Source organism: Phyllostomus discolor, chromosome 7, assembly GCF_004126475.2.
Source record: "Phyllostomus discolor isolate MPI-MPIP mPhyDis1 chromosome 7, mPhyDis1.pri.v3, whole genome shotgun sequence".
Classification (NCBI taxonomy): domain Eukaryota; kingdom Metazoa; phylum Chordata; class Mammalia; order Chiroptera; family Phyllostomidae; genus Phyllostomus; species Phyllostomus discolor.
The window spans coordinates 48,111,769-48,137,357 of NC_040909.2; the positions used below are offsets into that span (position 1 = coordinate 48,111,769).

Here is a 25,589-nt window from a genome sequence, read left to right on the forward strand (position 1 = left end):
TTTCACTGGCAGGTGATCTCCTTATGATGTTGAACATGACTCTGGGCTTGTAGTTTTATTCTTCAGTTCTGGTCCCAGGGGAAGGGAGAACATCTGTCTCAATAGCTTATGATGTGGACCCTGGCTCGTGTGGTCCACCACACTGTGGATGAGGCACAAGAAATTCACATGGACTATTGAGTCCTGTGGAGGAAAAGGGACAGGCGGCTTCTCCCTCAAGGGGAGAAAAAGGCTCGGCCCCTGCCTTGACTGGCCTCCATTGCTTTTCTTGGCACATTACATGATGTTCCTCATTTACTATGTGCAGGTTCACTTTAGGTGGTTACCTTTTACAGAAAACAAAGGAGACGATGCTGCTAATCACATCATAGAAGAAGGATATTTGCAAATGCAAAGGGAAAAATGGTTGAACCAGTTATACTCCATACTGGGGAGGTTTAGCACAGACTTTAGGAAGTTACAGTAGGCACTTGCTGTCTCAATTTAGGGTGAAGGAGTTTTAGCAAAAGCAAGTCTCACAGCAGTCTAGGTACAATGCAGGCTTGATTCCCCATGGGAGAACCTATCTGTGGGTGTGGGTCCTATCTGGGCCCATGCCACACAGAATGGTCTCCTATAGCTTGGAGGAAAGTCTAAGGATGAGCTTGGTCTGGGCCCTGTGCTTACATGCTGAACCCAGGGACACTAGACAGTGGGTAGGGCCAGTCATCTGAAACCATGGGGATTAGTGAGGATTACTGTGGCCTTATCTGGAGTTTGATACCTAAAGGAAGGGACAATGACAATCACAGGGAGAGAAACAGATGAATAGGTGTTCGTGGTACAGGGTGTTGCATGCTAAGGTAGGGGAAATAGAGGGTGCTGGGTTATTGCAGAAAAAGAGCACCAGTCCCATCTCCTTGAGGTGGGAGGAAATTCATACTGAAAGGAGAATTTTAGTTAGCATTAGCCTAGTAGCATACCTGTGATGAGTTGTCCATTTCTTCATAAGTTCACGTAGGTGTCCACAAGTTCCATTCATGTGCTGTGGGCATGTGACAACAGTTTTGTCATGCTGACTGCAAGGACTTTCTGGGGCAATGGTAATGTCCTCTATCCATAGTGTTTCATGTGGAAGCCACTTACCACTTGTGGCTGTTGAAATGTGCCTAGTGAGACTAAGGAACTAAAATTTGAATTTTATTTACTTTTAATTAATGTAAATTTAAAATTAAACAGTCACATGTTGAATGGTATATGATGTCTGTGTAGATAGTATCCAACATGCAATATAAAAAATTGAGACATTTACTGAAGAAGATACAAGATATAAGAAACACTGTACATAGGACAATGATGCCTCAATCCCCTTTAAAGTAGGTAGCTTGGGACCTCACACAGTTCTTCCAATTGCCATCAGCTGCCCCATCATATTTTCCTGAATCTCATTACTGTTTGAAATCTCTTCCCTTTCAAAGGTGATTTTAGTTTTGGGAAAAACCAGAAGTCTCAGGGCACCAAATGTGGGCTGTAGTGGGACTGAGTCACCTGGATAATTTGATATTCTGCCAAAAAACTGTATGAAATGTGATGCCTGAGCAGGCACATTGTCATGATGAAGCTGCCAATTACCAGTTGCCCATAGCTGCTGCCTTCTGAATCATCTGAATAGTTTCCTCAGAGGGATGTTCAAGCTCAATGCAAAATTTGATGTAGACTCATAGCTCTACTCACTCAGTCATTTTGAAAGCAATGGCCACACAGCACTTGTGCTCACTCTGTGGTGTCTACTACCCCATTGACTAGTACAGTGAAGTTGTCATTGTTCACTAATGTGCATTCCAGTCCATTCCCTTTGGCTGCCAGGTTACATCGATGTCACACAAACTGTTCTCATTATATTAAGAATGGCTGGACTTTTTCTGGACAGACCTCATAACTTTGTAGGAAAGACATTTATAGTGTAATACCCAGTTTGCAAGGTGCTATCTGGTAGTGCCTACATTGCAGAAGGGTCTCACTGAACAGAGCACTTCAGATAAGCTGTTTTAAACAACAGCAACAACAACAAAATGCCATTAAAGGGACTTTGAGCTCTGCAGGATTGGTTGCTCAGGGCTTGTCAAAGATCTGTTTATTTCTATTTCATTCTGGGAAGCCTTTGGGAGTGCTGTGAATGTTAACATTTACACTGATGATAGTGATAATGGCCCCTGTTTATTGAGCACTCGGCTGGGTGCTTATACAAGCATTGCCTGACTTAATCCTCACCATGATTCTGTGAGCTGGAGCTACTATAATCCATAGTTTACAAATGAGGACACAATGGCCTAGAGATTAACTGACTAACCAGGACACACCAACAGGGTAAAATAGAGTTGGTGATAGTGTTAATACTTCAACCACCTGTTTCTTTGTTCTCATGGTGGCTCTTACCCTACAATATATGAACTCTGGCCTGCAGTCCTGAGCCATCAGGCTTCCAGACCCTGTCTCCTTTACTGGGATATCCACCCCAGGAGGACAGAGACATTTGTTTTGTCTATCACTTGTCACCAGCACCAAAAATAACACTGTAGGTATTCAATGTGTACTTGTTAAATGGATGGCTATATCACTTGGTGGATATAAGTCCACCAGATCTATTGTCTCCCATGACAGTGGCCGTAGCAGCCTCCCCTCCTTGGAAACAATAGAGCTACTGCCTCTCTGGGACACTGGTCACCAGCTGCAGTCCAGTGGGAGTAAGTGACGCAAAAGGGGACTGGCATAAACAATATAGAGCCATGATCCCTCTCCCCCCCATTGCTTCCTCTTCTCCAAGTCCTCCTAAGCCCCTGCCCTTTCTATCCCAAGTCCACCAACTCCTGCACACTGGATGACTCCTTCTGTTGACAATTTACCTCTGATGCCTAGTGACCACCTCATTATGGTTAGAAGGTTCTCCAGGTTCTTCCTCTCCCAGGAGACAGAGTCATACCTGCATAGTGAGTCTTTTTCCTGGGAGCCTCTTCTAGTTCATGATTCTACAATCCTTTGTAGGTCACAGTTTCTACCTGGGTGGGCCACCTTCCTGTTCTGATCCATCCTTCCTGTTCTGACCACTTTTTACCTTTATCCAAATGATGTGGCTGACCGACAGTTCTCTGTAACTGTCCTTAACTATATCAGGAGAAAACTCTCTATGTGTCATAGGCAGATCAGTATCTAATCAAATACAGACACTAATTAAATTTATGCATGATAATGAGAAGCTGAGTTCCTTCCCCAAGTCAGACTTGCAATTCTAGAGCTACATCTCAGGGAGCTTTTTCCAATAGAAGGCTTAATGATCATAAAGGAATTGATTTTCTTGTCTTTGTCATGACTTCTGTGCCACATGAAGGTGAAAGCTGGTTCACAGTACCTCTGTGAGGAGGGGGACAGATGGCTAAGTAAAGAGCTCTCCACAAGTCCCTACTCCACAAGCTGTTGGCTAGTGATACATCAAGTATAGGTTCTGTGCACAGTATTACTTTGTGTTTATTCTTCTGCCCATCGTTCTTAGCAAGCTCAGGTTTAGCAGCAGGTAAAAGGTAGTTGATATCAGTGTTCTCTTCCTTGACAAGCTCAGCAACACCACTTCAATGAATGATTGTGGAAAACCATAGTTCCCATAGCAACTCTGATGTTACTCATTTATCATCATGAATCATTCCTCAAGAAATTGTTAAGAAAGATGGAATTGATTTAATGAAGGAGTTTTATAATTTTTTTTCTGGAGGAATGCACAGCCAATGTCTCAAGACACTTCAAAGCTAAATTTGCGTATGATTCAACTCATATTAAGCTAGCATTTTATTATATGTGTAGATCAGCTATTTTAGATCCTAAGTTATGTTGGGAGGCATTTATTTAAACTTCTGATCTGGTGGCAAGTGAAAAGTATTTGTCGAGAAAGGAATTGGGCAGAACTTACATAGTTAGGGATAAACCAACATCTGCTACCTCTTGATTTTCCCCCTTTTCTTTCTGCATTTTTTCTGGGCATTTTGCTCTCAGGCAGGGAAGAGAAATCCCAGGCTGCGATGTGATAGTGAGTGTTTGTTCAGCTGGTGGCTTATGGAGGTGCCTTGGATGTCACTGGCAGTACCAGGGAAGTTTAGTGAAAAAGACTTGGCACAAAGAAGAGAAGAGAAACAATAGGCTAAGGCATGCTTTGTTGAGGTAGAGATTTTTAAAAGGGGAGATTAGAGTCAAGCAGAAATAAATCCAGAGGGTAAAAAAGATATTTGGACTTTTATTGTGCACTTTGTTGTAGTTCTTAGTTCTGTTGGATGGCCTTAAACCTTTTCGTCACATAAAATTATATGAGCAGCATGTGGCTTGACTTTCTGATGACATTGTATGAGGCTCTACTCTGTTGGTCCTGCTATTCATCTGCATGTGCTGAAGGAAAATGTGAAGTCATATGTTGTCTTAGATGAAATTAATTTTTCTCTAATATAGTTTATAATGACTTTGGGGGATAAAGCTTGGAGTACAGGAATGTTGTACAGTATTTTAAATTCTATCAGATTTGAGCGTTTGAATCAGCAGTAGAGAGTTTGACATTATTTTCAGTTTTAGCTGGGAGATATATTGAATGTTCTAGGGACCCCGTCCTTTGAAAGCTGCATCAGGTGGGCTAGCAATCACTGATGCTGCCAGAAGCCTTGAGAACTGCAGGGAAAAAGAAGGCTGCATGGCAGCCAGTCTGCTGAGCTGCATCATTCCTCCTGTCTTGAGACTCATGCTCCATCCAGCCTGGGTGGGGCGCCCAAAGGCATGTTGGCACTTATGGAAATTATATTGCTCATAGGGCTACTTCTTGGCTAAGTGACTATTCCCTAGATCTCAAAGTTGACTCATTGGAGATGAACTTACTATTATTTCTCTGGGATTTATAGTTACTTAAATATTTTTAAAATATCTGTGTATAAAAAATTATATACTAAGGAATTGATATGTCCTTAGGGAGATAGTACCATCTGGAGTAGAGTTTCCTGAAGTTTTTCTCCTAAAGCATTTTGCTGTGAGATTTTTGGGGTTAGGGCTCAGTGGTCAAATTAGTTTGGTCAGTGCTGCCTCTGGTGTCCCAGTCACATAGATTCAAGATGCATGTAAGCAGATAAGAGGCCCTGAGGTGTCCCTCCCAGAGCATAGAAACCAGTTTGATTTTTATTCATGTAACTCATGCTAACATCCTGCAGAACTTCTCATGGGACCCTCTTATGGAAATGCCTGTGTAAAGAAGAACACAGTGGCACAAAATCTGGAAGATCAATTCCTCATCCTACTAGAAATCTTAAGAAAAACTGTTTAACTATGAGAGCCTTGGAGTCCCTGCTATGACATGGAAGTTTTGGTTCAAATGTCAGATTTGAGCAAGTTGACTCCCACAAACCCATCCAGTCCTGACTTTGAGACAAGGTGTGACCTTTATTGTTGCATCCAGGGTAGCTGAGCCTGGAACTGACTAGAGGTGCTATCTGAATCCCAGCTCAGTATGTGCCCCTTATCTTGACCAGGATAGGCTGGGCCTCGAGACTCCTGCTGCTGTCTAGCTCCTTGCCTCTGGCACAGATGTTCCTGTGCACTGTCATACCAGCACTCCTTTGGTTCCTTGAACTTGACATGCTCTTCTCAGCCTCAGAAACTTTGTGAATGTTGTTCTCTTTGCTTGGGGTATTTTTCTTCACCCTGTGGCCACCCCTCACTTATGCTTTAAAAGTCTTATCCATGTGGAGTAGGTTTAATAGTGTCTCCACCCCAAATTCATGTCCACTTGGAAGCCCCAGAATGTGACCATATTTGGAAATGAGGTCTTTGTAGATGTAATTAGGTACATTGGGATTGGATCATACTGGATTTGGGTGGGCCCTCAATCTACGATGGCTGGTTTCCTTATAAGAGGACAGGGCACAGGGCACAGAAAGATGACAGCCATGTGAAGCTGAAAGAAGAGATGGAAGAGATGTAGCTATAGGTCAAGGCATACCAAGGATTGCTGGAGACCACCAGAAACTAAGAAGGGGCAAGGAAGGATTCTTCCTAGAGTCTTCAGAGGGAGTATTGCCCCACTGGCACCTTGATATTGGACCTCTGTTCTCTACAACTCCAAAAGAATTCATTTCTGTTAAGCCACCCAGTTGGTAGGTGTGTATTATACATCAGCCCTAGAAAACTAATATACCCTCATTCTGTTCTCAGCTTAAAGAAGAGGCTTCTTCATTTTATAAGGATTAGAATCCCTTTTATATACTAACATAGCCTCAGGTACTTCCTCCTGATGTCTCGGGTTTTTGTGATTTCTTACATAGTATCTGCTTCTCTGCTAGATGTGGGGCTTCCTCAGGGCAGGAGGTGCTGGGCCTAACATTCTTAGTCATTGCTGTATGTCTATCAACTGTCAGAGCACCTGGGAGGAGTTACAAGTCCAGTGAGAAAGAAATTATCTTAATCTGAAGGAGAGCACTTGGTGTCATTAATTCCTTGCCCCCGGACCCTGGCCTCCATGCTAGAAGAGAGGACTACACATTTGTTCCTCTTGGTGGAGCACACAGTGATGGGAGAATGGATGACAGAGTGGCCGACAGGGTGGAAGATGATCAGATGTGCTTCTCGTCTAAGAATATGACCCACAATTCAATTCAAGAAACACTCACTGACCACCTACCATGAGTCAACACATTAAGAGATAAATTCTCTTTATATTGGACTCAAACCAATTCTTTGTGGAATTATAAATTGGAACATTACCTATCCTCACCAAGGATATAATTGCATTATGTGTCAGGACTGTGTGATTCTAGCTATTCTTGGCTTTATACAAAGCAGTGTGTCAGATGTTTCTAAAACAAATTGCATTCTGGTCCCTTGGTGTACAATATCATGTCAGTTTTATTTTATCTTTGTTGCCTAATGGCCTTCGATTGGCAGTGGCTTCTCATATTTCTTTCTTCTGATTTGTTACAGGGAAGTCATTAAATTAGGTGCAGTTGCAGGTGGGAAATGTAGTACAAGCAAGACAGAACAAAATGACTCATTGGGTTACAGACTGCCATCTCATAGTTATCTGTGTGATAATTTGGGGTTGTTATATAAGCACGTGGCTGGTATTGGCCCAGTGTGGTCCAGAAAGCTGGCCACCACTGATTGGAAAGGAGAATCCCCATGCTACCATCTGAGTCATGATTTTCTCCTGTGAAAATAATTTTTCTATTCTAATTTTCTCAACTCCAAAGGCTATGTTTCAAATCCTCCATTTCTGAGCAGCACTGATGGTTGAAAACAATGATTTTCTATCTTATCTTTAGGCCGCAAACACTTTTCTTTTTAAGTGAAATTTTATTCTTAAAGAATGTCAGCCTTGGACACATCCTGACCAGTCTGCAAAGCATGAGAGTAAGGGTGTTGGATCCCATTTCATACATGGGAAAAACTCTTCAGGCCTCAAAGCCTGAAATTCAAACTTTATTATACAGCAGAATTAGGGCCATTTTATTTTATTTCAGTGTAGAAGTCTGGGCCAAAATTCCTGATTTTAAAAACAAGAGTCAGGAAAGAACAGACCTATATATATTCTGAGATAAAAACCTACCAAATGCCTTCTACCCTGCCCTGCACAGCCCCTGAAGGCTATAGACATTACCTTACCTATAGACATAGTCCAGGGATGGAGCCCAACTCTGCCCAGAGGTCTATGAATGATGCCCGCAGGTCCAACAATTTGAGGAACAATGAGAAATGACCTTGGCTAACTTTATCATCAGCCTCAGGAAGGGGCTGGAGTCCTGTCCTTTGTTGATGGACAGCACTTTACTCTGGATGTCACCACTCTCTAGCAGTTCTTGGAGCAGTGAGTTCGGGCTGCTTGCTTACAGCTCCAAACACCTCCCCAGAGCTGGTGATGGAGCATATGACGAGCTTCAGGGTTGGTCTTTGCATGTGATTTTTCACCCTCTTCCATCAGTCAGCAAAGCAGAGCAGCCTTGAAATGCTGTGAATAAATATTTGAAGTTTCTGGGTTTCTTATAACTCCATTTTTCTTCTAGGGATTAAATGGGAACCAGATGAGAATGGAGTCATTGCTTTTGACTGCAGGAACCGAAAATGGTAGGAAACGGTCAAGCCTCTTAGTTACTTTTTAGAAAGAAAACTTGCAGAGAGGTTCAAGATTCATTTTTACTTTATTTCCCCCTGACCTAGGTATATCCAGGCAGCGACTTCTCCGAAAGACGTGGTTATTTTAGTTGATGTCAGTGGCAGCATGAAAGGCCTCCGTCTGACTATCGCCAAGCAAACGGTCTCATCTATTTTGGACACGTTGGGGGATGATGACTTCTTCAACATAATTGCTGTGAGTGCGGCTGTTTTGTGCTTTCTGTGCACTTTGGGCTTATTTGATCTTTTAGTAGCAACGGTTATCATTCTTACTGCATTTGCATATGGAGCGTTAGATGCCCTGGGGTGAGGACTGGTTAGTCCCCTGTGAGCTCACTGAGTCGTGATATTGGAGGGTCTTTGGGAGGCTGGAATGCCACCGAGCACATTTTCTCTCCTAACCACGCAGGCAGGTGCTGTCACCTGGAAGAGTAGCAGCAGATTTGGTTTTATTGGGGAGCCAGCCTTTTCAGAATTAAACCTAGCATGATTTCCCTTAAACTGCTAGGTTTTCTCATGTGGAAATTAACTTCAAGCAAGATTAGTCTGATGACAATGACAGTAATAACAATCATGATGATAAAATGACTAAAAGGTGGAGAGCAGTTGTAGACTCACAGAACACTTTACCTCATCTTCAGAAACAGAAGTGGCATTTATTAAGTGCCTACTGTGTGCCATTTACTTTACTCTTCATTTATCATTCTCTTTGTTTCCCACAACAATGCTAGGTGTACAGTGTGTGGTTTGGGCATTTGCTCAAATGAAGCTGCTTAGATTGAGAGTGTGTCAGTAACTTGCCTGAGGTCACAACCGTGTGAAGCAGGAGATATGGGAACCAAGCTTGGGAGTAATATCCTCTGTGGAAAGGGCCCTGATTCAGCTTTCCATCTCCAGTCATTTTCCCTCCTCCCCAGTTCTCTAGTAGATTTTCATCTTATCCCTTATATCCCTTCCTCTCACTCTTTTTTCCAAAGAATACAGCCGCAATGAGCCTGGGTCTCTTGAGTACTTAACTAGATGCTCCTGCGTGGGGTCACCTGTGCTTTGCCTCATCATGTCTATGTAGGACATGGACTGGTCACAGCAGGCAAGGGAGGCTGTGCGTAGTGAGCAGGGGCAGAGCTTAGGCTTTGGAGTTGGGACTTAGTTTCTAATCCCGGTTCTGCCACATACAGCTGTGTGTCTGGGGCAAACCGCTTGAGTCTGATTGTCAGACAACCAGCTATGGAGCTGATATAATCACACTGCCCATAGTGTGGCTCCCAAATGACCTGAGCCATTGCACAGGAGGCCGTGGTCAGTGGGAGGGTGTTATTTGAAGAGTGGCATAGACCTACTGTCAGAATGCTGTTTCTGTGGTCTGGCTGGCTTCCCTGAGCACCTGAGCAGAATGCATCATCCAGGGACCCTATTTCTGGCAGCCTTCTGCATGAACACAATACCCACTTTTATTCACTAGGCAGCGGATAGGGTGTTTAAATGACCTTCAGTTTGCAGAAAGGATTGCTTGAGTTAGTGTTCTCCTGCCTGCAAGTGCTCCTGATAGGACTCTGAGCAAAAAGACACAGCTACAGGGCACAATGATTTATAGCTTCAGATTTTAAAAAGCCCTAAAAAGGAAAGGGAAAAGAGAGAGAATCATAGATTCTGTGGAAGCAGGTGTTAGTGTTGTTCATTCCCTGAACTCTGCTCAGTGCCTAGGACAATACCTGGCAAATAGCAGGAGTTCAAATATTTATTGGATGAATAATACCAGGAGCTGCCTTCCATAGAGTGCACACTGTGTACAGGCTCCTGCTAAATGTTCTGTGTAGATTATCACATTGCATCTTCTCCCAGCTCTGTACTGAGTGGCATGGAGACAAAGGCACCAAAGGGTAGAAACAAGTGGCTAAAGGTCACATAGCCAGAGAAAGTGGAACAGTGAGGACTGAGAAACTGTCCAGCTTTACTTCTTCCTGCTTCTTGAGCAGATTGAAGAGAATGCAGTTGAGCTGCTCAGCCACCTTCCTGTGAAATTCCATGGTCAGGGACACAACTCTTCCTAAGGCAGCTTTCAGATGGAACATTTCATTTCCAAATTGAGAGAAGTTACTGTAGTTACCAGTCTTATGAAGAATATGCAAATGTGGCCTGATCCCCCACACATCCTGAAGCATTTAAAGATAAGAAGCAGCTAATTTGGGACTATCTTTCTTATTAATCTTTAATTACGCATTACAGAAGTATCAGAAATTTACATAATAAGAAGAGCTAACTAATTACATCCTGAATCCTTTATCAGTCAGGATTTATTGTTCTGTTAACAAAACCAATCGATTGAAATAATCTCTGTAAATTCATTAAGATATACAAACAGTGTCAACTCAATAATGAAGAGAGGGTGATTAAGATAATTAAAAGTAGACATATCAGTTATTATAGAACAGTTAAGAAAAAAATTATTTTTTACCTCAAAGTGTCCCTTTATTTAAAAAAATCTGTCAGGCATTCCATTAACCTTCTCTATATGTCTGTTTGTTAGTTTTTAACATAGATGATCAGCTTTAAGGCTACATACATAATTATTTCAATAACTACAAAGGTACTCTGAACATTTTTATTTGAAGCTTATATAGTAAAATTATGAAGTCTCTTCCCCTAAAGTACAAGGGAATGGATCAGATATGTTAGTGGATTTATATCAAAAGCCTGAGGTCACAATAGGAACCATTAATTAACAATAACCTTTACATATTGATTTATTTTAATAAAGCAATATATGTAAAATATTCTCAGCACAGAGCTGGGAATATAGGCAACATATGTAAAAAATTTAAACAATTCAGAAGTGTTCCCATTCCCTTTTCATTTGGCACATATTCTTCCAAATTTTTCTGTTCATGAACATACATAATTTTTCCACAAAAATAGAATCACATTTTACAGAATATTCAGCAGCTTGCTTTTATACTCATATTGTAGTCATGTGCCTTTGAACAGCAGGGCATTTTATCACTGATAGCTGACGAATTTTTAAGTCCACCCCCCCTTTGCTGGACATTTGCTGTTACTGATCTTTTTTCTTCTCAAGAATGCTACAGTGAATGGACTCGTGTGTGTATTTTTGCAGGGTTGACTGTGCTTCTATTGAGTAAAACCCAGAAGTGAAACTGTTATGCCAAAGGACATGCACATAGTTAGGTATGCCTGGAAAGTCCACGAAATAAGGGCAATGTTCACACACTTAGAAACTGTATTAGTCAGCTCCATCTTCTATAACAAAATATGACTGGATGGCTTACACAACAGAAATGTATTTTCTTACAGTTCCCAAGTTTGGAAAGTCCAATATCGAGCTTGGGCAGTATTTGGTTTCTGTTAAGGATTCCCTTCCTGGTTTGTAGATAGGCACCTTCTCTTTGTACTCACATAGAGTGAGAAAGAGAGAGAGAGAGAGCTCTTTCATGTCTCTTCTTAAAAGGGCACAATCCCATCATGCGGTGCCCACCCTCACAACCTCATCTAACCCTAAGTACATCCCAAAGGCTCCCTCTCCAAATACCACCACACTGAGGGTTAGGGCTTCAACATAGGAATTTAAAGGGGACAAAAACATTCAGTTCACATATAACATGTTGAGGGTTTTTGCATTCTCTTGAATGGTCTCTTGCAACCCTAAGTGTATTTTACCAATTTAGCCGTGCCAAATTGTGGTGGTGTTTTCTTTTGTTGTGTTTGCTTTTCTCTGTCACATTCTCCTGTTTCCATAGTGGCAAAATTGTTCCAGCAATATGGTGTAAGTTTTTCTTTAATTTGTTTAAAACAGCCACTTGCCTCTCTCTAGACGGGGATCCCACTGCAGGCTCTTCTAGGTGCAAGGGGATGGAATATTTGAAATGCCATCAGCATGCCCTGTCAGTCTGTTTGAGTGCCTGTTCTTGGGGACTGGATTTCATTTACCGAGAGGGCATTATCATTTCACTCTTCATTGCACTGTCAGCTTTCTCTTGCTTGCTGGGTAGATGTTTGAGGAGAAATTTCAGTGTTTCAGAGAGAAAGTAAAGGAAATAATCTTTATTTTCAGTGTTGGAAGCCCTCGTGCATTGGAGGCTTTTGTTTGTACAAATCTAGTTCATCATTGCCTTTTGATTTTCAGTGCCATAATGGGAAAGGGAGAATAGAAACTTAAAGAGAAGAGGCTTTCCTCCGCCATTCCAGTCATTTTTGCTTGTTTGTATTAAGTTCATTGCTAAATGCATGTTACATATTATACTGAATAGCTTTCAATCCAGGTCTTCCCAGAGAATAAACATGAAATGGTAATGTTAAAAATTGTTTTAGGTTTCGTGGGCATGGTAATGCAAAATCTATCTAAGGCTGATGAACTAAATGATTGAATTATAGAAGGATAGTTGAAATATGAGAGTGATCTTGTGCATTCGAAGTTAAAATTTAAGGTCAAACCACTGGTGCATGAAGAGAGATGTCTCTGAGAAGAGAAAAGGCATATTTTTCTGATTCACTTTGAAGTCTAACTCCAAGCCGTGCATTAAATTAACAATATTATCATAAAAATGAGGGTGCTAATTCTGTACTTTCTGATGCTGAAATTTGAAAAATGATTTTACAGGAGTATAAAGCCAGGCTTTGAATGAATACAGTATTAACTGGACTGATATTGTTAAATCAATTTAAATGCCTCCTGCAGCCCATGTTTGTGCAGAGAAGAACATTGTTAGTTCAACACAGAACTTTCTGGTGCCCTGGTTTTAATTTGGAGAATTTTCTTTAAAACTATTTCTCCAGTGCTTTGCCTGCTGTAGATTTGCTTTTTAATGTAACTGATTCTGTATTAAAAAGTATGGGGATGGTATTTTCTTTCAATGCTCATTTATTTGTTCTATACTACTAATTGTGTCCAGTCGTGTTTCAAATTATACAGGAAGCTTTTGTAATGCAAAAGATCCCTGGGATTCCTTCTGTTGGTGAAAATATTGTGGGGTCATATGCTTCATTACATAATCCCTGAACATTTTTATTCTAAAGGTTATTTAATCAAAAGTGTACCAATAAAACCATAAAAATATTTAATGGCATTCCAGCACTTCCACATCAGTTTTCTTGCATTGCATGAGCATGCCGGCATTTTAATTCTGTGGGCTTTTTGTGGAATTTAGGATTCTCTAAAACATACCACTGATTTCCTTTACTCTTTGTTTCTTTGTGTTTTTTTAAAGGTGGTAAGATTCTCATATTTTTGGGGGGGTCTGTGTGTCAATTTTTCTTTTTCTTGGCTTTGTTCCTCTTTTCTATCAGTAAACTTCTGTACAATTTTGTCTTTTTGTTTCTTTATTCTGTTTACTTATTCATTTTACAAATACTCTTGAGTGCTAACAGTTACTAGTGAGGCTGTCTTTGTGTATAATGCAGACAAGTTGTTTTTCCTGGTGGACCTGAATGTTTTGGGTGTGAGCATTGGAGTGGGAGCAATCAGGGAGCAGGTGCTTGCAATAGAGTGGCCAGGGTTGTCTCAGAGAGGGAGAATGAGGGAGGCTGGGAGAGCATAGGACTGGGGGTGCAGCTAACTGCAGACTCAGTGATGGCTTCTTGACAGAAGTGATGACTCAGTGAACACTTTAAGATAGTTAGGCATTAGCCAGGCATATTCAATGGGGTAGGGCAGGAGGGAGGAGAATTGAGGAGAAAAGTATTATTTGCAGGCTGTAGTAACTCCTCTTCCATCCCAGGAAGTGCAAGCTCAGTTAGGTTGACTAAAGGAGTTCATTGTCTGGACAAATTGGAGTTGGGGTGAATGCATGAGATGGAGTAGATGGATGGGAGTATTGATGAACAGAATGAGACTGGATTGAGAGAGTCAGGCCAGATCCGACAAGTCTGATGCACCACATAGCAGAATGGGGATTTCATCTGGAGACAATGGAAGACGCAGAAGGAGTATCAGATGCAGGGTGATGTGTTGAGAGCTTCCCTTAAAGCCTCTCCCTTCCTAGGTTTTCATGCATTCTTTTTAGGCAACTGATCATCTTCTGTTTAGGCCTGAAAGCTCCATTGCTTTCATTGATCAGGTCCAGCTTCTAAAATGAAGCAGGATTCAGGGTCCTTAATGTCATCCAGAACCCAAAGTCAGCTGTCTTCCACTCTCTGGTCTCTGGGCTGAGATTCACACGTTCCACACGAATGCTGAAGCTTGCATCAAGGTTGGTGGGTGAGTCCAGTTCATTTGTTCTTTGTTTTTAGATCCTCCTCCAACATGCCCTGGCCATTTATTTAATGAACTTAAAACTTCACTTTCCTATTTTAGATCATCATAAAAATCCCCATTGAGGATTTTGCTGTATCTTTGAAATGGGAGATGTAGGGAATACTTACAGAGACTGGGCAACAGGGAGGAAAAGGAGAATGGTGATGTGTCCCTTGCTGTCAGAGCATAGATTTGGTGGTTGGCACAGAGAAGAGGGAGGGGCAGTTCCTGGGAGAAGAGAGTAGTCCGGGGTGGGGAGGTAGTCTAACACCTGAAGAAGATCAAGGGTTTATCTCAAGCCTGTTTTGTTTTTGAATGGGTTACGGCAGCATCACAGATAAGCACATTTTATTATGAAAAGGAGAGCAGACATTATCTTTAGATGCAATGAGCATTTTTTTTCTTATTAATGAAAGCAGGAAAAATGTGGTTCATGATCACTCCACAATGATGATCTGGGGAAATTTAGCGAGTATTTTATGTCCTAGTGCCACAGCAGGTGCTTAGTTAATATTCATTGAGCAAACATAGGGACAAAGCGTTCTCTGGCAGATGCCTTTCTAAGAGTAGATTGGGCAGTGAGTGGGTTGTAGTCTTGGCTTTCAGTCTGTCAAAGATTGGGTTCACTGAGAGGGTTCAGAGCATGGCACAGAATGGGATAGTGTATGGCCACATACCATGGTGATTTCTGTCTCAGGTGTTTAGACAGTCACATGTGCCTATGGGTGAAGCACTTCTTTCTCTAACAAATGCAGAGCCTGTGCTCTCCAGAGGAGGTCAGGGGCATGTAAGCCATGTTCCCAAGAGTGGGTCACTGCCATCGCCCCCCACATCTCCTTCCTACTTAGCAAGTACCAACTTGGGGTGGATGGTACACATTGGTCTTTGTCTCTGTGGAGCACACATCATGCTTGCATAGGTATTTTCTTTCTTTCTGTGCACTTGTATCAGAGGCTCTCTTTCTGTTTCTTATATGCCAGGTCCTTTGTTGACTCTTTACTGAATCTCATTTCATCCTCACAGTGAGATCATTGGGGAGGTTCAGTCACAACTCCCAATTTCCCAACCAACACAAACACTAAGGCTAGAAGAGCTGACGTGCCTTGGCTTAGGTCACTCAGTTAGTGGGTGGCAGAGCCAGGATTTGAATCCAGCCTGTCTGCCCCAGTTGCTCTCGCTTGAATTCCCTACCCTTGTGTGAGTCAGAGGAGGGGGCAAAGAAACCAGAAGTGACTGAGGCCCTGTGTCTATATGGCCATTTCTGAGTTCTTCAAGGGTTGAAAATTCTTTGTCCACCTCCTCACCCTGTGATTACTGGACTGTCTGAACTATTTCCAGGTCTGTCTGGGCCCTCTCCTATTCTGCTAAGAGACCCTTCCCATTTCCCAGATAGTTCACAAACAACTTACCACTTTGAATGGAAAGGGGCTGGTCTAGTTCCTCTTTGGGCTTTAATCCTGATATTGGGAAGAAGCAAAAGCAAATGACAGAAGCAAACTCCATATTGCCAGTGAAATTGTGCATTGCTTCCTTTTTTGCCTTTGACTATTGATATCTGATTGCTTAAGTAAGGATGATGGGGAACCATGCATAAGGCTGTTATGTCTTAGGGCTGAGGTGACCAGCTCTTCAATTGTAAAATAGTATGGCCATCCCACACTATTGTTTCACAGTGTAGAAATTTAGGGAACATCCAGAAAAATGCAGACGGGAAAGGTTTCCAAACAGAGCTGCTGTGAGCTTGGAAGCAGTTCCACATGCAGGGCGCCCTTGGTGTCCCCCGAGGGAGGAGCTCTGGAGTAGCGTGGTGGCCTCCCTGGCACAGCTGTCTGGTGTGCACTGTTCCCTCACACAGGCAGCTGAGCCCAGCTCGATACAGACCAGATTGCTCAGCATAGCTTTGTCCTGATGCAGTCAAGGGAAATTAGTCAACTGCAAGCTTGGATGATGCCACTAACAAGCTGGCGGGGGTTCAGAAGAGCAGATTCCTCCACTGTGGCCACAGCTCACACAGTGACGTGAGCATGGTTTCGATTACTGCACATGTTCCTCCTTGATGAGGGCAAGAACTTCTTGGTCTTCTTTACTTTTAAGTCCCCTCTGCAGCTCCCCACATGCACAGGCCTTTCCATTAGCAAAGCAGTTTCAGGTCTGTTGCCTCATTGGATCCTCACAGGGACACTTAGAGGGTAAACAGAAGGTGAATTAACATGTTCTTATGAATTTGAGTCTGTGACCAGAGATGTTTAGTGACTTCCCCAAGCCCATGCAGTAAGTACATGGCAGGGCAGGATATGGACTTGTGTCCCAACTCCCAGCCTCAACTGTACAACCCCAAGAATCAAATTTGGAAGTGTGCATTAAGCAGCAACTAGATACAATTTTTAAACTTACCTGGAAAATGGAGTTGGGAAGTTTTGGGCTGTAGGTTATGAAACAATGGAATGAAGGCTGCTTTAGCCTCTAGGGATCTCATAATCTCACAGGAGAAGCCTGGAGGGCGCAGCTGCAGTAGTTCAGCAGTGTCCTCAAGGACTGATGCTGGCTCCATCTTCCCACTCTGTCTTCCTTGAGCTTTGCTCTCCACTTTTAATCTTGTCCCCTTGTGGTTGCAAAATGACTTGCATTGCATAATAGCATCCCAAATGTGAAAGAAGGTGATGGATATAGGAGAGTTTTTCTTTAACAGGGAGGAAAAAAATTATTTGAAACTGCAAAGAAAACTACCCCTTCAAGTTTCATTGGCTGAGGATGAGTCATTTGACCACCCCTCATGGCAGGACAGGCTATGAAAACATATATCCAGCAGAGGGGGATTGGATAGCTGTGATTGGTTCAGACTGATTAGGCTTTATTTAGGAATAGATATATTGTAACACTGAGCTGAGTCAGTCAACAGTGGGGGTGGAGGAAAAGGGCATGCCTGTTTTACTTTTTTCCCCAGTAACTCTCAGTGCCAGTCCAGTATGAGCTGAGAACTTTGGAGAAGCTCTTCTTCAGCTTGGATTGTGCGGTCGCTTCCTGGGTCCTGAAATGACGTTCTGTTTGATCACAAAAATGTTGCATTCCTATTTGTCAATGGCAATTTCAGAATTTCATGAAAGCATTTTTTCTCCATGCCTCATCAGAGGAGAGCTAAGCTCTAAGACATGGAGCTGTAATTTTTCAAATGCTCTTGTATGGCTAGACTAAGACCAAAGGTTAAAGAAGGAGCAAAGGTCAGAGTGATAAGAAACACAGAAGCCTAGGGACCAGAGAGGAAGAACTGGGGGCTTTGTCGCCCTGAGGTCAGTGGCTGTGAAGTTAGACTACCTGGGATTGAATCTGGATTCCACCTCTTATCTATGATTTTGAGCAAGTTGATCAGCCTTGCTCTGATTCAGTCTCCCTATCTGTAAAGGGAAAATGATTTCAGCCTACCACATGAGGCTGAAATAGCCTGTGGATAAAGTCTAACCTGTGTCTAGATGAAGTAAGCATTCAATAACAGTTAATTGCTGATATTAGTGTTATCACCTGTCCTACTTGCTCATAAGCACCTCTGCATGTGAAACCTGACTCATCTCAGTTGCTGTTGCAGCAGCTATAAGTCTGGTCCTCTCGAGTCTGTCCCTGTAGTATGTCCAGAGCAGTTTTCCCAAGTTCATCTCTATTACACGCAGCCCCCTGTCTACCTGTTCACAGCCTTTGTGTGTGATCTGGGCCTATGAGAGATGGTTCTGGTACCTTCCCAGAAGAACTCCAAGCTGGGTCTTCAGTCAATGAAATGGAAATACCATGACACTCTCATTGAATAAATTGTTCTTGGGTACCCACTGCAGGCCCAGCCCTGCACTTGTCACAGAGAATACACTGAGGAATCAGACATGAATTCTAACAATGGGACCCCACCTTGTGGTGAGGGATCCAGGTACCAGATGACTAGAATTTGAGAGTTTTCAGGAGAGAGGCTTCACCTCCCCCAGAGGAGGCAGGTAGGAACTGAACCCGAGGATTAATAGGAGTCAGCCAGGAGATGCCAGAGCGGGGGCTCCAGACAGAAGACAGGCCCCAGGGGTAGAAGGCCTAAAGGAAAAGACAAGACATATCAGAGGACAGGAAGGCACCTAGGGCTGACCAGTGCTAAGGGCATGGGGAGGACTAATGAGTAAAGATGTTAGAAAGGCCAACAAGGGCCAAGTGTCCAGATCCCTGCCAAGCCCTGAAGAGCAGTGAGAGCTCTGAATGGGGTTGACAAGAGGTGACACAATCAGATTTGTATTTTGGAAGGACCAGCCTAGCAACAATGCAGAGAATCATGCTCGATAAGAGAAATGAAGAGAACACCACTCAAATTTCCACTTTTATGAGCTTTGGACAAAAACAAATAGTCATACTCTGGGTATTCTGGGATCAAAAAGGATTGAAAGTTGGACATTGGCCTGTGTGGAAGGTGGTGTCACTGTACATAAGCAGTGCTGTGACCAACACCTGCATAGCCTCCCGGAGTGAGCAGAGAACATCAGGGCCTCTCCTCTGTTCTGTCTGCACACGCGTGTGACCCACACATGATTGTTTTGGCTCCATGAAGCCAAAGATATGAGCTGGGTTCCATTTATACAAGTCTGGAATGCTCTGTGGATGTCACACGGACTATGTCCTGTCAGCCATGCCCAGTGCGCCCCCATCTTTGGAGCTGCCCCTGAGGGACTGTCATTTAACTGTGTTTACCCTGAACACTGCTAGACACAAACACATGCTCTAGAAGTTTCTTCTTGAACAAGAAAAGAATAAAGTGTATATTTGACACATGAGAATGGTGTTTTCTTGGGGCACCAACAGAGAAGCCACCATCTGTGAATGGACTGAACCTGTGATCATGCTGCTTTTATTGCTGTGTGTGTATCTGTATCCTTAAATTATTAAGTAGGACCCTTTAATGCTCAAATGTTTCCTCTTGGCTGTTTCTTCCCTTTGCAGTATAACTCGGAGCTTCATTACGTGGAACCTTGCCTGAATGGAACATTGGTGCAGGCTGATCGGACAAACAAGGAGGTGAGGGCTACTGTGGGGTGGTGTGGGTGCATTGGGGTCATGGCACACCCCTGTCTCCCCCACGGTGATCACCTGTAATGATTCTGTCTTGACTCTTAGAAACTCATCAAATGTGCTGCTTTTCCATTGAGGACCTCAATCCCCGTGTGTGGAACATTTAGGAAGAGACATAAGTAAAATCATAGCAGAAAATTATTACATTGAGTTCAGATGCTCACTAATTCTGAAACTATTGCATTGATTTTCTTTTTCTCTAAGTGCATGCTTGTTGTACTTGACACTGTGTTGACACCATTGAAAAAAATATGGCTTGGGATTTTAAAGAAAATTGGTCATTTATTATATTTTTATGGCATTTAATACAATTGACTAAATCATGATTGGGGTAGCTATTGGAGTAACTTGTCTCCTGGATTAGATGATGTCAGCTCTCTGCTGTATCCTTAATGCTCCATGACCATTGCCCACTCCATAAATATTATGGAACACAAAGAAGGTATGTTCAAGGATGATCTTAAGAAATGGAATAGAAGTTTATCTTCCAGTTGGAGCATTCCGGGAAAATTCCCAAAATAGATTTCTTTTTTTTTAATCCTCACCTTAGGACATTTTTTATTGCATTTTAGAGAAAAAGAAAGGGAGAGAGAGAGAGAGAGAGAAACATTGATCATTTGCCTTCTTATATATGCCCTGACTGGGGATCGAATGCACAACCTGGGTGTGTGCCCTGACCAGGAATGATTTCCATAAAAATAAATCTTGTTTCCATATGGCCATCTTTAAATTTGTCATTATAACTACCACAGCTACCAGTACCACTCCTAGAGCCATGTGGCAATTTAGGTGGAAGGTATAGCATGACCACAACAACATTAGACCTCCAGGGACTCATAGCTGTCATTACTCACATTGGCTGTTGTTTGGCTGTTGCTACCAGATGAGTACAATAATGTAATGCTCCTGCCCTGGGGCCACCCAAGAGGTGGCTGGGGACAATATCCAAGGTAGGTCTGTGTGAGGCACTGTGCATGTGCTGGGGGGACCCCCTGGCCCAAATGGGTGACATCAGTGCTGTCTTAGATGCAAGTGTTAGAAGCTCCTGGTTTGGGCATCACTGAGGGTGGTGAATGACAGAGGATTGAGAACAATTCATTACAACTGGAACATAGGTGAGAAGGAAAAAATTATACCAGAGTTGTCATCCAAGCTTCCATTTGAGGGAAAGAAATGTCATAACAAGCTTTGTTTATAGGAGAAAGAAGCAGGTACATTGTACTTCAAAGATAAGTGTATCTAGGGAATGTTTGTTTATGGTCATTTTCTAGGCTAAGGTAGGAAAATGACATAAACCTACACCTTTTCCTAGGGATTTACCCTTTGTTTGGCTATTGCCAGGGTCTGGATTACACCCCTTTTCCAATATAGTAGCATTGGAATATTTTCCAAGCCTCAAATCCATATCCAGTTATGGTGCTTACAGTATTAAATAGAAAAGATGCTTAGAATGATTAAGGCCCTGAGTTTCGGCCAAGATGGGGGTATAGGTGGAAACCCTTCACTTCCTTGTACAAACAAAAAGAGGATACAACCAACCTAAAATCAATAAACAATCAAAATCGCCAGAATATCAAACTGCATGGAACTCCGACAACCAAGGAATTAAAGAAAAAATCAACCAGAACAACCAGACTGGTAAGGTGGACCACGCTGGCCAACTCAGAAAAACCTCAGCAAGCAGCTGAGGGGTGGGGCTTACTGCTGAGCTCACCAGAGCTGCATGGGAGGGATGGACTTAAGGGGAAAACTGAGACTCAGAGCTGACTGTGGGCTGAGGCTGGGGTTGCCACTTCCAGATACTTCCAGTCTGACATAAGAGTCTGTTGGAAAGTGCACTAGAGACAAGCAGGCAAGTTGCATTGTATCCCTCTATAGCACATCCCACACAGGCAGCACAGCAAAGAGGGTTGCCCTGCCCAGGTGAATACCTAAGGCCCCGCCCCTTACAACCTATCAGCTGCACCAAGACAAAGAAATATGGCCCAAATGAAAGAACACGGCAAAACCTCAGAAAGAGAACTAACCAATGAGGAGATTGCCAACCTATCTAATGGAGAATTTAAAGCCCTGGTAATCAAAATGCTCATAGAACTGACTGAGCTTTCAAAAAATGAAAGAACAAATGAAAGATACCCAAAATGAAATAAAGCAAAATACTCAGGGAACCAACAGTGACAAGAAGAAAACCGGGATTCAAAGCAACAATTTGGAACAGAAGGAAGAAATAAACATCCTACTGAATCAGACCAAAGAAACAAGAATCCAAAAAAATGAAGAGAGGCTGAGAATTCTCTGGGACAACCTGAAATGTTCCAATATCCTAATTATAGGGGTGCCAGAAGGAGAAGAATAGCAGCAAGAAACTGAAAACTTATTTGAACAAATAAGGAAGGAAAACTTCCCCAATCTGGTGAAGGAAATAGACTTCTAGGAAGTCCAGGAAGACCAGAGAGTCCCAAAGAAGTTGGACCCAAAGAGGAACACACCAAGGCACATCATCATTAAGTTACCCAAGATCAAAGACAAAGAAAAGATCCTAAAAGCAGCAAGAGAAAAGGAGACAGTTATCTACAAAGGAGTTCCCATAAGGCTATCTGCTGATTTCTCAAAAGAGACCTTACAGTCAAGAAGGGGCTGGAAAGAAGTATTCCAAGTCATGAAAGGCAAGGACCTACATTCAGGATTACTCTATCCAGCAAAGCTTTCATTTAGAATGGAAGGGCAGATAAAGTGCTTCCCAGACAAGGTCAAGTTAAAGGAGTTCATCATCACCAAGCCCTTATTATATGAAAGGTTAAAGGGACTTATCTAAGAAAAAGAAGATCAAAAATATGAATACTAAAATGACAACAAACTCACAACCATCAACAAATGAACCTAAAAGAAAAGAAAACAAAAACTAAGTCAACAGCCAGAACAGGAACAGAATCAGAGAAATGGACATCACACAGAAGGCATTCAGTGGGGAGGGGGGAAGGGAGGAATAGAGGGGGGAAGGTACAGGGAAGAAGAAGCATAACTAGTAGGCATAAAATAGATGGGGAAAGATAAAAATGGCATAGGAAACAGAGAACTCAAAAAAGTTATATGTACAACCCATGGACATGAACTAAGGTGGGGGGAATGCTGGAGGGTTGCAGGGATAGGGTGGAGGGGGGATAAAGGGGGAGAAATAGGAAAACTGCAATAGCATAATCAATAAAAAATACTTTAAAAATTGCTAAGGCCCTCCTTTAGATAACTTTCTAATGAACAGGGTTAGTTTGATATTTGGAGATTCAAAGTCTTATGAATGAAAACATTGTTAGAGAAGGTGGACTAAGAATTCATTTAAAATTGTCTTTGAATTATATAAAAATTAATTCAGATTCTGCTGATATGAAGTAGCCACGTTTCAATTAGATTCTTCCCCTAAAAAATAAAAATCTCTGTATTCAACCTAATCTAAAGACATGGAGGTGAGTTCCCTGGGTTTCCTGACTGATGCCCATATACCCAGAATAGAGCAATCCAGATACTTCCCACTTGACCCAACAATAGACACCAAGCAAAATAGATAGATAGATAGATAGATAGATAGATAGATAGATAGATAGATAAAATAAAAATAAAAAACAAATGGTTTCAAGAAAAGCCTGTTTTCTCTAGCTAAAGGTCCAGGAGAAGGTTGTACTATCCAAGAAAGCCTTTGAGATAATACCTTTCCTACTCCAGCCAAACACGAATGGGACAACTGTATACCAACCCTCCACAGTGTGGCTGAACAGAGAGCTGATCTTCCATCACACTGATGTCCATTTGGCTCTTAATGCTACACCTAACACAGAGACCAAGAGCTGAAAGAAATGATTGAATAGGACTCAGAGTCTCATAATATATAATCCAAAATTCTTAGAATGTGATAAAAAATTCCTTGTCATCCAAGAACGAGGATAATTACAACAGGAGTCAGAAAAGACAATCAACACAAGCCAATATTGACATGAATCAGATGTGAAATTATCAAATTGCTTCAATAAGTGATTAGGAATTCTCTTGAAGCAAATGAAACAGAAAATCTCAGCAAAGAAATAGAAGTTATAAAAAAGAGCCAATTGGAAATTCTAGACCTGAAAAATATAGTTACCAAAATAAAAAGCTCACTGGATCAGCTCACCAGTAGAGTGGCGATGACAACAGGTGAAATCAGTGAATGTTGGGACAGATCAATAGAAATTATTCAACCTGAACAATAGAGAGAAAATGGACTGGTATGAAAAAGAGTTCCAGGGTCATGTGGGACAATAACAAAGGATCAAGCAGTCATATCATAAAAGTCCCAGAAGAGGAGGGATAGAGTAGAACTGCATAGATGTTTGAAGATATATTGACTGAGAACTTCCCCAAATTAATGAAAGTCATAAACATATATATTCAAGAGGCTAAACAAATTCCAAATTGGATAAATCCAACTAAATCAATGTTAAGACATATCATAATTAAATACAATTAGACAAGGAAGAAAAACTTGATGGCAGCCAGAGAGAAAGGACATGTTATAAATATTACTCATTTGCATGACAGCAAATTTCTCATGTGAAATCATGGAGACCAGAAGGAAGTGGCATAGTATTTTTCAAGTAAAGAAAAAGAACTTTTAAACCTAGGATCCTATAGTGAATGAAAATATCTTTCATGAATGAAAGGAAAATGAAGACATTCTCAAATGAATGAAAACTAAGAGAATTTGTTACCAGCAAATCTGCCCTTAAAGAATTGCTAGAGAAGTTCTCCAAACAGAAGGGAAATAACATAAAAGGATTGAAACTTCAGAGAGGATAGAATATTGGAATGGGTAAAAATGGGAATAAGCATAATAGACTATCCTAATTCTCAGGAGATTCTTAAATCATATTTGACAGTTGAAGCCAAAAATATAGTACTGTCTGATGTGATGCCCAATATTTGTTGAGGAATACTTGAGACAATTATATTTTTAGGTCTGGCTGGTATAGCTCAATGGATGGAGAGTGGGCTGTGAACTAAGGGGTCACCAGTTCAATTCCTAGTCAGGGTACATGCCTGGGTTGTGGGCCAGGTTCCCAGTCAGAGCTACGTGAGAGGCAACTGCACACTGATGTTTCTCTCCCTCTCTATCCCCCTCCCTTCCTCCTCTCTAAAAATAAATAAACAAAACCTTAAAAAAAGGCAATTATATTTTAAAAGTATGGAGGGTAAAGGACCTAATTAGAAGTAATTTCTACATTTCAGTGGAATTGCTAAATGCTGATACCAGTAGACTGTGACAGGTTACATATTTATAATAACTAGAGCAACTATAAAGACAACAATAAAAAAAGGGATATACTTAAGAAGTAACTCACAGGAATTTAAGAAAAGAGAAACAGGTATGAGATACAGAGGAAATAAACAGGAAAAGGACATAAGTTGGCAGACTTAAGCCATAACTTGACTAATTATCTTTGATGTAAATGGTCTAAACACACCAATTAAAGGGTAGAGATTGACTGAGTGGATTAAAAAATGATCCAACAATATACTACTTCAAGAAATTCACTTGAAATACTAGGACATGGGTATATTGAAAGTAAAAGGATAGGAGAAGGTATATAATGCAAACATTAATTAAAAATAGGGATGACTATATTAATTTCAGGCAAAGTCATCTTTGGAGCAAAGAAAATTATTAGAGACAATGCGGGAAAATACAGAATCATAAAAAGATTAATGCACTAGGAAGACATAATAATTCTGAGTGTGTTTAGAGTATACTACTCTAAATCGCATGAAATAAATCACATGAAATAAAAATGAAAAGAACTGGTGATTAGTGATATTTAGCATCTTTTCATATGTCTATTGGCTATCCATGTGTTCTCTTTTAAGAAATGTCTATTCAGGTCTTCTGCTCACTTTTTAACCAGTTGTTTTTTATTACTGTTGTTGAGTGGTGTGAGTTTCTTGTATATCTGGGATATTGACACCTTATTGGTTGTAGCATTGGCTAAGTATGTATTGATAGATGAATGGATAAAGAAGATGTGGTACATATGTAAAATGGAATATTACTCAGACATAAAAAGAATGA

At 41.6% G+C, this 25,589-nt stretch overlaps 1 protein-coding gene across 1 annotated transcript in view; it reads left to right on the forward strand.

Moving 5' to 3' along the window:
- The window catches only part of CACNA2D3 (calcium voltage-gated channel auxiliary subunit alpha2delta 3), an 867,352-nt gene that overhangs the window by 384,182 nt on the left and 457,581 nt on the right, over window positions 1-25,589 (forward strand). Inside the window, 3 exon segments of the mRNA XM_028518873.2 lie at window positions 8,055-8,115; window positions 8,209-8,359; window positions 19,370-19,444. Coding sequence (XP_028374674.1) covers window positions 8,055-8,115; window positions 8,209-8,359; window positions 19,370-19,444 — 287 coding nt within the window.